Source organism: Epargyreus clarus, unplaced genomic scaffold (assembly GCF_041222505.1).
Source record: "Epargyreus clarus isolate Ecla_fem2 unplaced genomic scaffold, WU_Ecla_fem_2.2 ptg000015l, whole genome shotgun sequence".
NCBI lineage: Eukaryota > Metazoa > Arthropoda > Insecta > Lepidoptera > Hesperiidae > Epargyreus > Epargyreus clarus.
The window spans coordinates 14,233,877-14,247,436 of NW_027332223.1; the positions used below are offsets into that span (position 1 = coordinate 14,233,877).

Consider the following 13,560-nt stretch of genomic DNA (forward strand, 5'->3'; position numbering starts at 1 on the left):
AATATTTGGTATTAAAAAATAATATGAACCAATATGTAGTTTTTCCTTCTTGTTTTCAAAATATTCTTAATTAGATAATAGGACATGTACTGATGATACTGTGTTACATGTCGAAAATATTTTTTTCCTTCATTTTAGCTTGTGGGACCGGATTTGGGGAGGACATGCATGCAAAAGGGCCCAAAGAGAAATAATATATTCAACGGGTCAGCTAGTTTTTTCAAATATTATTTATTCGCATTTTTAGTGATAATAGTTACACTTAACTAAATAATGTTTTATGTGGTGAAATAATTATGGCTTTTTAAAGATTTGAGAGTAAATAATGTTCATTTTATTTGGAAAATAGTTAGGGGCCTCTGCTTCTTGCCCCTGTGCCCCCACATTTTAAAACCTGACCCTGCTTGTCCTATTACATCTTTTGGTGCAGCGAGCATAATAAATATAAACATAATTGTTTTAAGTATTTTTATTCCTATTTATAGGTATATCGGAATATATTAATATCATTTCAATAGTAGCGGGGGAAGGCGTAGGGTGCAGCGTATCCGTAGGCGCCGAACCTGGCGTAGTTGTATCCTAAGGGAGAGGCGTAGGATGCGGCGTAGGGCGCAGCGTAGGGAGCGGCGTAGGCGTAGGGCGCGGCGTAAGTGGCGGCGATAGGCGCAGCGGCGACCAGCGCGGGGTCCTTGCGGACCACGGCGTTGAAGCCTCCAGCTCCGGCGGCGTAGTCCACAGTGCGGCGGGTGCCGTCAGACTCCAGCAGCGAGTACTGGCCGTTCACGTTGTCGCCGAAGCGGTTCTCGACCTGGTGCTTGTAGTCACCAGTGTAGGGGTCCGCCACGCCGTATGAGAAGCTCGACAGGTCGGAAGCGCTGGCAAAAGCCACGAGAGCGAACAGGATGATGCACTGAAAACATGAAATTTTAAATATCAATATTAATTCTACGATCACAAAGACTTTGCATTTGGTAACTTTTAATGGATATAATTTAAATTTGAATATAACTATTATTTACCTTCATTATTTTGTTTTTACTGCGTCGTTACTGCAACTGTGACGAAGTCCTTCTTGAGTGTGATGATTATCAATGTTTTTCATTCGCTTTATATATGATCGAAAATCCAGTTCTGGTCCTTCGAGGAACACGAGTACTTTAAAGTTCAACGTAACTAGAATCTGTAACAGGTTGTCTATTTTGTAACAACGTACAAGTGAGTTTCTTTTATCTTAATATTTAGTTATGCGCCTTTAAATAACAGCGTGTACAACTTGTTAAGCTTGTGTTATTTTTAATCTTAGTCTCTATTTTTGTATTCATCGGCAATAATACTGCGATAATCAAGGGTTATTTTCTGATACATCAATGACAAAGTGAAGAAAATGAATGGCGCGGCTTCGATATCGTTTCCTGTAATCTGCATTAATATGTGGGTTTATATTGTATTGTGTTATTACTCAAAAACAACACGAATAGTAGCTTTGCAACGAATACATTTCTATAAACGTGTTATATGTATTAATAATGCAATAAACTGAGGTAGAAGTGTTTTTAGTCTACGATGTGTAATATTGTGTAATGATTATGAACTATACTTCTATTAGAAAAATATTTGGGTTGAAAATTAATTAATATTTAAATAAAAGGTGAATATAAATTTTATATTTCACTGTAGTAATTTTATTATTTCTTTATATTTTAGAAGTTAAAAGCAAACGAACCCGCATGAGATCTGATTGTAAAAGATCATTGCTCATAGACATTTGGGGTAACACCTACGAGTAAATAGGATTGATGCATTAAGATCAACCACGCAATTTTATAACGCAGAAATAGGAAATACATGTTTTTCAAAATATCACGTCATCAAAAAATGTGGTCAACGACATTGGCGCAGTAAACAACACAGTTAATTATACTAATAGTACTTTTGTAGGCAAGTGAGTGATGGTATCCCCTTAATAATTATGAATGAGTTTCTCGATACTTGGTATTGATGGAATTAGTGATTGATTGATTAGTTAATAAAACCTATTTCAAACGTCCTATTTTATACTCTGTTATATAGTAGGAGCTCATTTGTCAATATACAGGAAACAAAGTTACATACATCTAACCAATTCGTGTATTGCTATTTTGTAAGATCATTTTAAAATTTCTAAAGATCCATTCGTAACCTAGATGATTTTTGATATTTATTTATATTGAGATGTTATATGAAAACATAATTATTTTAAGGATTTTTATTCCTATTTATAAGTATATCGGAATATATTAATATCATTACTAGCATGGATTTCCGCAAAATAACACCTGATAACTATATGTATATTGAGGTGATTCATTTATATTGATTGATATTATTTGATAAATTAATAAATAAACCGATATAATTTGGATAAAAAAAATTAGTTCCAAGAGGTGTGTGAAGTCAATTAATTAGCACGTGGCCAGTGCGGTGGGCTATGACCTAAACACCTTTTACTTCGAGAGGTCCCGTACCTTGTAATGGGTGGATGACAATGTCAAATATATAAGTCATCAATGCCGGTGGCGCAGTTCTTCTTTTATAATATAGGAGTAGCAGATAAGCATGCAGTCCACCTGACTATAAGTGGTTTCTGCCGTCCATGGAGATCTGTAATCAACTCCAGATATGATTATATATTCCAACTTGAGGTCGGCCACAGATGCGCCGCTTCCTCTGAAAAATAAGCTGGAACGCCTCGGAAATGTATGTTTCCCTTACCACATCCTTCAAAGCAGAATACAGCAGCGTTTAAAATTGCCGTTTTGGGGCAAAAATAACTGTGGCGGTGGTGCCACCGGAGTCGAACCACAAAGGGTTCTACTTATCTTTAAATTTATTATATTTATTTAAATTTCTAGAGATTTGAGATGAACATCTATTAAATTAGCATCCCGAATGTCTAGTTTCTAGGTTTTGAAAAATGTATTCACTTGCCTTCACTTATCTATCTAACTATCGATATTGTAATTAATTCAGGTTTGAATTCGTGTTGCTAAATAAAGAATAGCACTAGGTGCAGATTATCTGCGCTAAGCTTATCTCGGATTGATGTGTATCAATAATTGGTTTATAGAAATCCGATCGAATGAGTTCACTGTGTTAACAAACATAAAATGTATTTAGAATTAATTTATAGATTAGAGAGATTTATGCTACTATATCCAACAAACGGAAAAAAAATCTTTTTAATTCTTACTGTTATACACCCTGTACTGTATTGTACAGGGTGTATAACTGTAATCAAAAATTTAAAAAAATATACAAACATACAATATTCGTGTTATAATAGAATATATGTACATAATATTTACACCTAATAACAGCAGCGTTGCTGTGTTCCGCTTTGGATGCTGTTTTAAGAGAGACATATTTAACTGAAGCGTTCTAACTTAGTCCTCAGGTATATCAATGCATCTATGGCAAACCTCAAGCAGGAATGTAATCTTATCTTATTAATAACATGTATCGATCGGTGATACATAATTGATCATAAGATGGACTATATGTTCCTAGCTATACCAATATTGGAAAAAAATACGGCGGTCAGGTAGATGAGCATATTTAACTGTATGTTTTTTTTTTCCTATAGGTTATATGTTTGTAATGTGATTTCTTAATAGTTCATGAATTCGAATTTTATGGGAATATTTTTCCGCGCTCAAAATAGGTACAATAAAATGATTTAAATAATTATTATAGACGTTTATTCGTATTTACAGGTAGATCGCAATATATTATTATCATTTCAGTAGAAACCGTAGGGGGAAGCGTATCCGTAGGCGCCGAACCTGGCGTAGTTGTATCCCAAGGGAGAGGCGTAGGACGCAGCGTAGGGAGCGGCGTAGTGTCCGGCGTAGGGAGCGGCGTAGGCGTAGGGCGCGGCGTAAGTGGCGGCGACGGGCGCGGCGGCGAGCAGAGCGGGGTCCTTGCGCACAACAGCGTTGAAGCCTCCAGCTCCGGCGGCGTAGTCCACAGTGCGGCGGGTACCGTCAGACTCCAGCAGCGAGTACTGGCCGTTCACGTTGTTACCGAAACGGTTCTCGACCTGGTGCTTGTAGTCACCGGTGTAGGGGTCCGCCACACCATATGAGAAGCTCGACAGGTCGGCGGCGCTGGCGAAAGCCACAAGGGCGAACAGGATGACACACTGAAAAATAGAATAGAATCATTAACAAAAATAATTAAATGATATGCATTATGAAAATTGTTCAAAGAATTTTTATTCGAGCAGATTTTTAAAAATAAAGTTTATTAAAATAAATATTCAATTAATTTACCTTTGCTACCATTTTGAAGGTTTTATTTTATTGTAGTGACTGACTCGGAGATTGCTCTGAATCTGATGTTCGGTAATTATCTTCGGCTGCCTTTTATATCATTGAAGCATTCCAATCCAGTACTCAACAACAATCGAGGAAACGCCTAAAGTTCAAGATTAACTTGACAAAAACATAAATCTGTAACAGGTTGTCAGTTTTGTAACAGTATGTAAATGAAGTCCTTTTTAACAACGGGCTTTTGTTATTTATAGTGCGTCTACTTATTGCACAACTTAATAAGCTTCTTATGTGTCAGCGTTTTTATAATGAGGTTTTCAATTCATTTTAAAGTTTTCTTTTTATAAATCAGTGGTAGTTATCGCAATAGACTTATGTGGTTATGTATCACTTGTATTAAAACCAGCAGATTATTAAATTAGTAGAAAAAAATCTAGTCTTAATGTCCCGGATTGACTCCTATAGTTGCCTGTAACAGTTGTAAGGAGCCACGGATAGAGTAAGCGTATGTATTTTATTTGCCACTGCAAGCCTATCCATATAAAATAAATGGACATAAAGACACAGTTCAAAACTTCTTAATTACTTTACATTACTGCTATTTTAGTAAAAAGTATTTTCTCATTATTCAACATTAATTTATGTGTAAGTATAAAATAATACTCCACATAAGATTCTCATCTCACAACACACTGGCAGGACTGTTATTTTAATGAAATTATTAATTAAATGTAATATTTATCTTACACGTTATGTAAAATTTCAAATACCTTAGAGTATTTGCATTATGTTGCTGACGTTAAAATTGTAATTTTAGCGAAACCCACAAATTTCAAAGCGTACAGACCATGTGGTTTTCAGATATAAGGCACATTAATTATACATTTGAGGTTCACATTTTAAGCGAATAATATAATATTCGGAATACCTGGACCGCGAAACCTTAAGGCTGTGTGTAGAAATGGTTTTATAATTACTATGTAATTAATTTTCATAAAAGTATTTGAATGTTGCGTTTCATAATATTTAGATATAACTAGCTGTACCGGCAAACGTTGTGTTGTCATATAAATAAAAAATGTTAAGGTGAACAACCCTTATCACTTAGGGATATGAATAGATAGTAGCCGATTCTCAGACCTATTAAATATGCATATAAAATTTGGTGAAAATCGCTAGATCCGTTTCGGAGGAGTACGGTAACTAACATTGTGACATGAGAATTTTATACATAAGATTTATGTATTTAAAGAATGTATAGTATAGATATGAATTACAAGTATGACATTATATTACATGTTACTACATTTTGAAATTAGTTTTTTAGGTTTAGGTATGGAGCTGGTTTAGGATAATGACATTTAGATTTAAATATCAGTTAAACCTTCAATTTCATTCATTTGTAGGTAAGAATAACTAATTTGTTAATGTCATATTCAGGTTAATTAACCGTATCTATAAACAATTAATAAGTATAAGCGCCATGGACACACACATAGACAAATACAAAACACCCAGACCCAGAAACAGAAATCTAAATTCATCATTTAGATATCACCCTCTGCGCGTCAGACCGGTATAGTGACCGTTCCGCCACGCAGGTCGTAGTATGCATTGGTCATTATGTTATTTCAATTTAAATTTCTTTTGAATAGATAATTCTCATTTCATATGTGTTATTTTCAAGTTTAAATCATAATAAACAACTATTCGCAGAGAAAACCTCATGTTTAAGTCTACAAATACTTCTTAGTCTGTCCTGAGCCTTATCTGTAAGCCACCGACCGTGGGTCGCAAACTATTCTAGAGTACGTAACAGTAAATATTAAAACTTTCTTTAAGTGTATAGTACGCGCACAGCAAAATAAATGTGCTAATAATAATTGCTGTACTTGGTCTTGATCTATGTTTTAATTGTCATTAACATTAATTAATTTTGCTGAAATAATTTTATTTCAAAAATAAGCTATACAAGTATACATATAAATAGCATGATTGTCTTGTTCAAATGAGTGATTTTGATTATACCTTATAATACGAAGAAGTATATGAAAATTACCTGAAACAAAAAAATGTCATCGATATATTTTCATGTTAAACCAAAAATTGTAGAAATAAAATTTATACTATGTCAAAAATTTCCGTTTGTAAAAGAGGTCTAAAATACACTATAATTTTTCTAACGTGAAGTATTTCTGCATCTGGAAGGATGTTAATGTCATCTTACTCCTCAGGAGTGGCAATCCATCTCTGATTGGCTTGGAGTTTCTATTCCTGTTCTATATGAAGAAAACCAAAGAAGTTACCGCCATCAACGGTGACTACTTTCAATCAGGTGGACTACAAGCTCGTTTGCTACTCCAATATTCCAATAATGTAAACTGAACCATATTATTTTGCATAAGCACGGAAACATCTTATCTAACCTATAACCTACAAGCTCACACTACACGTATGAACATAGATAAAGTACGTGACCGACAAATGACCCGGTAACGCGTCCTTTGTTAACGGATCGGCGCTGGATTAATTAATGAGGGGTAATCCACTTGCACCCCCATTCTAATCATGGCGCACGAGTGGCCCACAAAATGCTCTGGGATAATGGTATGTCATCAAATTTCAGGTTACTTACAGAAGGATAGTGGAAGGAATATGTTACAACCGGGGAGGTAACACCGCTATACTTAATTTCGAACGTGAAACAGATCTGTACCCTTACCATGAGTTTTCAAAACATCCTACAATTTTACGTCACGTTTACTCAATCCATTATTCTGTTCCGTTTGCTTCAGTTGACTGAGTAAACGTAGCAACAAGTGCTCAAGTCTTTTTGTCTGCCTCACATGTTCGCAAAAAGAATAAAGCAGCATTTTGTCAATTTAAACATTTAATATTACGTTACTGACACTATAGTTCTGATATAATCCGCTAGGGGCGCTGATTGGAAATTGTATGGGCAAATACGTAAAAAAATACCAAAACAGCCATATTTGTCAAAACGTAAAAACTCATGGTAAGGGTACTGGTCTTTCGGTGAAAGGCTGTGGATGTTGGCTGACTCACTTATAAGGCGACCGTCTTAATCCAGGATACAATGCATATTTTGTTGACTTCGGGTAGAACCTTTTCTCTATATTAAATTGGTTACCGGTGTCTTTTGGCAGCAGCGATCGCTTACGATGACATGAACCGCATGCTCGTTTGCCACTTAAATCTTATAAAAATACTACAGTAAAATATCAAACTTAAAACGTTCAATCGTTCAATCGACGATATTATATATTTGGGTATAACTATAAACCAGCGGGTATTTTGCCAGTTTATTTTATTCAAATAAAATCTCACTGACATTAATCCGTCAGTATTATAGTCGTTATTCAAATTTAAATTTATAGAATCAATTTTAATAGATACTCGTATCAATAAGACCTTTAAATGGAGATTTTAGATAACTGTCATGCATGTGTGATCCTTTACAGCGAAAGCATATTATAACGATAATCATGTTTTAATAGGCGCTAAACCCCCGACCACCTGGCCCCAAATATGAGACCGAAATATCCGCACCCGCATTATCCCGCCACTTTTTAATAGGATAATAAATCCTACGCGGCAAAACAAAGTACACAAAAACAAGCTCCTTAGCCCAATGGACTTCACGGTCCGTTGCCTCCGCCTTCGTCACGGGTGGTTAGCTCCGGCGTTTACGGTGTCACCCTGTTATTGGGCTTGGATAAATCCGCAACTATTGTTCTAACGCGAGAGTTAAAGTTTGGCGGGAATTTTATTCTAAATGCCGTCGTTAGGCTGTATTTTGATTTTATGGTTACGGTTGAGTTAAACGAGGTATTCAAATGAGTAGTCAAGATAATCATGGTATTTGTGACCAAACACAGATAAAACTTTCATTTTATGTGAAGCTTAATAGAGACGTACATTGACGACTTCATTGCATAAGAGTCATTGTTATAAATACATGGTTGCCGATTCCAAATAGTAGAGTGATTACTGAGCATATAAGCAGGAATATGAGGTCATCAGTGATCATAAACAGATGGAATGCTTTATGAGTAAGTCAAAATAGATTTGCCAAACACTTCCGAATGAAACACAGACAGTCCCGCTACAAAATAAATGGAGTTAAGTTGTTGGGAGTTGTATAACTTTAACAATTATTATTATTTTATCATAAGAACCTTCTATTACAAATGGATATTAAAGTTAAAATAATAAAATTCAGGAAGTGTAATTTCAAAATTTAAATTCGTATTTCAAAATCGAGATTATGAATTTTCTATGTTAACTTAAGGCGTTTCCAATTTTGCGATTGCGACCGATATTTGCTTTTATAATGGAATATATATTTTCCACAATTGAATTATTTCGTTTGTTTATCAACTTATTTTTTGTGTAATTTTAATTTGTCAATCAGAATTAAAAATAAGTATGACAAGACACGCAACTCTGATTTTTCGACAAAGTTATGTGCGTATTAGTCGCTTATCACTTTATGTAAAGGAAAACATCGCGAGGAAACCTGCAAGATGAGAGTCCTTTAAAAAAAGTTCCCAAAAGTGTGTGAAGTTTACCCATATGAACTTCGCGCGTGTGGTAGGCAATGACCCATGCCTAGTAGTGGGACAGTACTGGTACGACTAGCCCTGATATCTCGACACCTCGTAATACCATTTAACATATATCTATTATTAGATAAAAGGTGATATGACCCGCTGTAGTTCGACACCGGAGGCACCACCGCCACACCTATTTCTTCTTATAACAGCAGTACGTAACTAATAACAACAGCGCTACTGTGTTCTGGTTTGAAGGATGTGGTAAGGGAGATATATAAGGAAGTATGTCTCCCTTACCACCTACGAGGCATTCCAGCTAAGTCCTCAGGAGCGCATTTATGAGTGACCTCAGGTAGGAACCTAATTTTACCTGGGGTTGATTACAGATGTCCATGGTCAGCAGTCTGCTACTCTTATATTTAAAAAATCCTATATAATTATTTATTAACATGAAGTCCTTACCGCTGATGGACGCTACGACATTAAGTATATAAGTACGCTGTCATAAAGGAGCTCCACCATGTGATAAATGAAGTTGGACGTAAGACCCTTTTAAGAGTTTTTCGTCAACCCTATTTGATGTCGATAAATTGAGTTATGTTGTCTGTGCTAACATGGTGCTAACAGATTTTGTTTAGTTTGATCGGATTTCGTTTCCGACGCGTTGGGAATTTGCCAAACTCAGGTGCTTTGTATGACTTTCTCATAAAGTAAATTAAGAGACTAATCAGATATCACACAAAAATAAATTAAGGATTTATTTACTTCAGACAAAAAGTATATTAAATGTGTTGTAACGTATTTATACCCAAAGTAAAATAGACGCGGGATAAAGGTGGTAGAACCCTTTGTGGTTCGACTCCGTCGGCACCACCGCCACCTATTACTGCCTAATAACAGCAGTATTAAGCGCTGCGGTGTTCTGGTTTAAAGGGTAAGGTGGTAAGGGAGACTTTTCCGTGGCGTTCCAGCTTAGTCCTCAGGGGTAGCGGCGCATCTGTGGCTGACCTCAGGTAGGAATATCTAATCCTATCTGAGGTTGATTACAGATATCCATGGGCAGCAGTAGTCACTTACCATCAGGTGGACTGCATGGTCGTCTGCTACTCCTATATTAGAAAAAGACACATAGACATGGGCTATGCTTGTAGTATAATTTACTTATGAATAATTATATCGCAACTTTTTAAAATGTGGTAGAACTCAACAGTTTATTGTTCAGTCCTCGCAACGTCACTTTTACATCGTCAACGTTTAAAACATCCAAAGTATTTATCAGAATAGTTTAATATTAAAAGCATTTACAATTTTATATTTTACTCTCAAAAATTTTAAAATTATATTCTCTCCATTTTGCCTCGATTGTTTACACATCAAACATTGGCAAAACGTCTGAAATCATGCTACTGTACATATTTGTAAATTTTTCGTATAAAAATACATTTAAAAATGTTTAACGTATATTTTGTATATACATTATATATAAGACGTATATACATAAAACGTATATAAGAAAATATTTCAAATAAAACGTCAGTACCTTGTAAACCACCCGAACACTCTGTGTTAATACACAAACATGTATAAAAATAATAATGGCCGTTTTATATTCTGTATGGGTCGAAAGGTAAGCCTGACCGTAACGCTAGAACCCATCGATCCATCACCATTCGCTGAGCACGTATTCAACTCTCTAATAATAGCTGAAAGCCACTCTATTTTAGGTAGCGTTAGGAAAATCTCAAATCTTTTTGCTTTACGAGACAATTTTTTTCTGCGACTTCGTCTTTATTGCATGAACTCTTGTCTTTGACTAATTAGTTACGATTTTTCGTTGATTCTATTGGTTCCTCCTACAAATGGAAAGTTCCTGAGGCATATATACTGTATTATATTACACTGTTCCAATATAAATATCTGAAGCATAACATATAAAAAAGCAGTGGTAGCCTAGTGGTTAAGAAACTCTGCCTCTCGATCGAGGGGTCCGAGGTTTAAGTCCCAGGCACGCACCTCTGATTTTCTAAAGTTATGTGCGTATTGGAAATTAATTATCACTTGCTAAACGGTGAAGGAAAACATTGTGAGGAAACCTGCATACATGAGAGATTTAAAAAAAAATTATCCTTCTCATGAGAGGAGACCCGTGCCTAGAAGTGGGACAGAAATGGGTTGATAATGATGATGATGATGAATATACTATGCTGCTCCAAAGCAAGATGGTGCGGAATAATGGCCAACCCGTATTAGATGTTTTCAAACTGCTCATGATGAGATGAAAATATTATGATCTTCAACAAGGTTTTGCTTACCTATCAATATCTATCTATTTCTCTGTTACACCCCATGTTGCTTAAGTTAGTTAAAACCAACACATTCCTATGTTGCTATTTAACCTAAACATTATTATGTAAATTCAAAAATACACATTTACCAGTTCTTTTAGCATTTGCTCTAGTTATCACAAATAATAGTTGAATAGAATAAATTGGTATTTACAACATTGTTTTCTTCGCAATTATTCATTACGTTATAGGTAAGTTGTAATAAGCCAGCTTATATTCACGCAACCTACATGCATAAATTAACCACATCATTAAGAACATAATAACAAGATTTTAAATGGCATATTAGGACAATAAATGTGTCTAAGCTAAATCCGCGCACGTAGTTAATAAATATTCAGTTTTTAAAAACAAGCATTTTAACAACGTCATTTTGTTTTAGGTATTCTTCCCCGAAAAACGTTTTATGTGATTATTTTATAACAGGGGTACATAAAACTAATTGGTCAACCAACTTAGGGTGTCCGCCATTTTGAATTAAAATGACGTTTAACTTAGGATCATGCATTGTTAATAAACGAAACGAAAATTCAAGAGCCGTTCCATGATTTGAACCTTAAATACTAACTAAAAGGCAAGTTAAATAAAAGCTTGTAAAAACTTAACGAGATTTTTTTAATATAATACAGGAGTAGCAGAAGAGCATGCAGTCCACCTAATGGTAAGTGGCTACTGCCGCCTATGAACATCAGTAATCAACCCCGGATAACATTATATATTCCTACCTGAGGTCGGCTACAGATGCGCCGCTACCCCTGAGGACTAAGCTAGAACGCCTCGGAAAAATATTTCTCCCTTACCACACCCTTCAAAACGGAACACAGCAGCTAACCCTGCTATTATTAGGCAGAAATAGGTGTGGCGGTGGTGCCGTCAGAGTCGAACCACAAAGAGTTCTACCATCTTCAGATAATCCTTTATCATTCGTCATTCTAATTTATATTACCACCATCATATGCAGGTGAAATGTCACTGTATATATTATGGAATTATTAATAGTTTTCCACGAGATATTTTTCCATGGGTAGATTACACTTGTGACCCCTTACTATCAAATGAACAGCAATAATCTACAATAAAAAAGAACTGTGTGAATGTATTGCATAGAATAACCATAACGTTCATTTTCTAGATGCAGTGGTTATAATCATCATGGCATTGAATGAATAAAACCTATACATAAGATAATACCTAGGCAAGTGTTGGAATGAGTACTCAATAAACAATAGATCAAATCTAGAAGTATCCGGAGAGAGGCGCTGACGAGCTGATTCTTTTGTTTTCTGCTTCATTGTTCGAGGCAGGCAGTGTGGCAACAGACAAATGTATGCTTCCGTGGGTATATAGAATTTTAGATCTGTAGCGAAAGATTTTTATGAACTACTTTGAACACTAGGTTCTAGTGAAATAGTTCTATAAATAACTTCAATTGTGGTATTATTATTTCCTCTTAAAAAACTTTAAACAATCAATCTTCTGTTTGCAAATTGCATTAACATTTTGAAGTTAATAAAGAATTTATCGACTAAAGTGTGCAAAGTCAAGTTCTAGGCAATTTTAAATCATTATAATTTTGAGTTATAATCAGTCATGTTAGTGAGAATCACATGGAAATCTTTTTTTTTATATTTATACGTAACAATAAGGCACACGGGCTACCTGGTGGAAATCAGTCACCGTCGCCTATGGACATTTGCTACACCAGAGGAGTCACCAATGCATCGCCAGCTTTGGAGGAGAACTCTCTTTTCACCCCTCTTGAAGAGCCCCATGTCATAGCGCTCAGGGAATACCTCAGGAGGAAGTTCATTTCACATTTTGCACGTACGCGATAAAAAAAAATACCGTGTAACCCGAATAACTATAAGATTTATAGGCTTCCTCGCCATTGTCCCTGTAGTCCCGGGACTAGAATAGGGCTACGGTATCCTCTGCCTGTCGTAAGAGGCGACTACAAGGGGGCATCCGGGGTTGCGGGCGGCAAGATTGGGAGGTCGAGCCGTCCGGTAAGCAACTCCGGGAAGGACGGCGGTGTGTGTGGTCGCATACCATCGTAAACACCAGACGGTGTGGCGAGTCCTGGAGCTCACCTGGGTGGCGCCTGAAGGGACTACACGTTCAGAGGACTCTGGTTGCTTTCCGTAGGAGATCCCGGAGTCCTCTTGGCAACGTAGAGGACGGCCACCGAGGGTTTTAGTGCGGTAAAAATCCCACATAACCCATAATAATGTGTCGCTCTCACGGCACCTTTACCACGGGTACCTTTTGAAGGTTTCCCCCTCGTAACCAAAAAAAGGCTTCCTCGCCATGTCATGTCACATTGTTAAC

The 13,560-nt window shown here is 36.1% G+C and overlaps 1 protein-coding gene across 1 annotated transcript; it reads right to left on the reverse strand.

The window, feature by feature from the left end:
- Positions 1-454: 454 nt before the first annotated feature.
- On the reverse strand, positions 455-4,467 carry LOC140748238 (uncharacterized). Its single transcript, XM_073081007.1, has 3 exons — positions 4,311-4,467; positions 3,955-4,180; positions 455-918 (listed from the first exon to the last, which is right to left on the reverse strand). Exons 1-3 carry the CDS (start codon positions 4,320-4,322, stop codon positions 512-514), a joined length of 645 nt encoding a protein of 214 aa, XP_072937108.1. The 5' UTR covers positions 4,323-4,467; the 3' UTR covers positions 455-511.
- Positions 4,468-13,560: the final 9,093 nt, after the last annotated feature.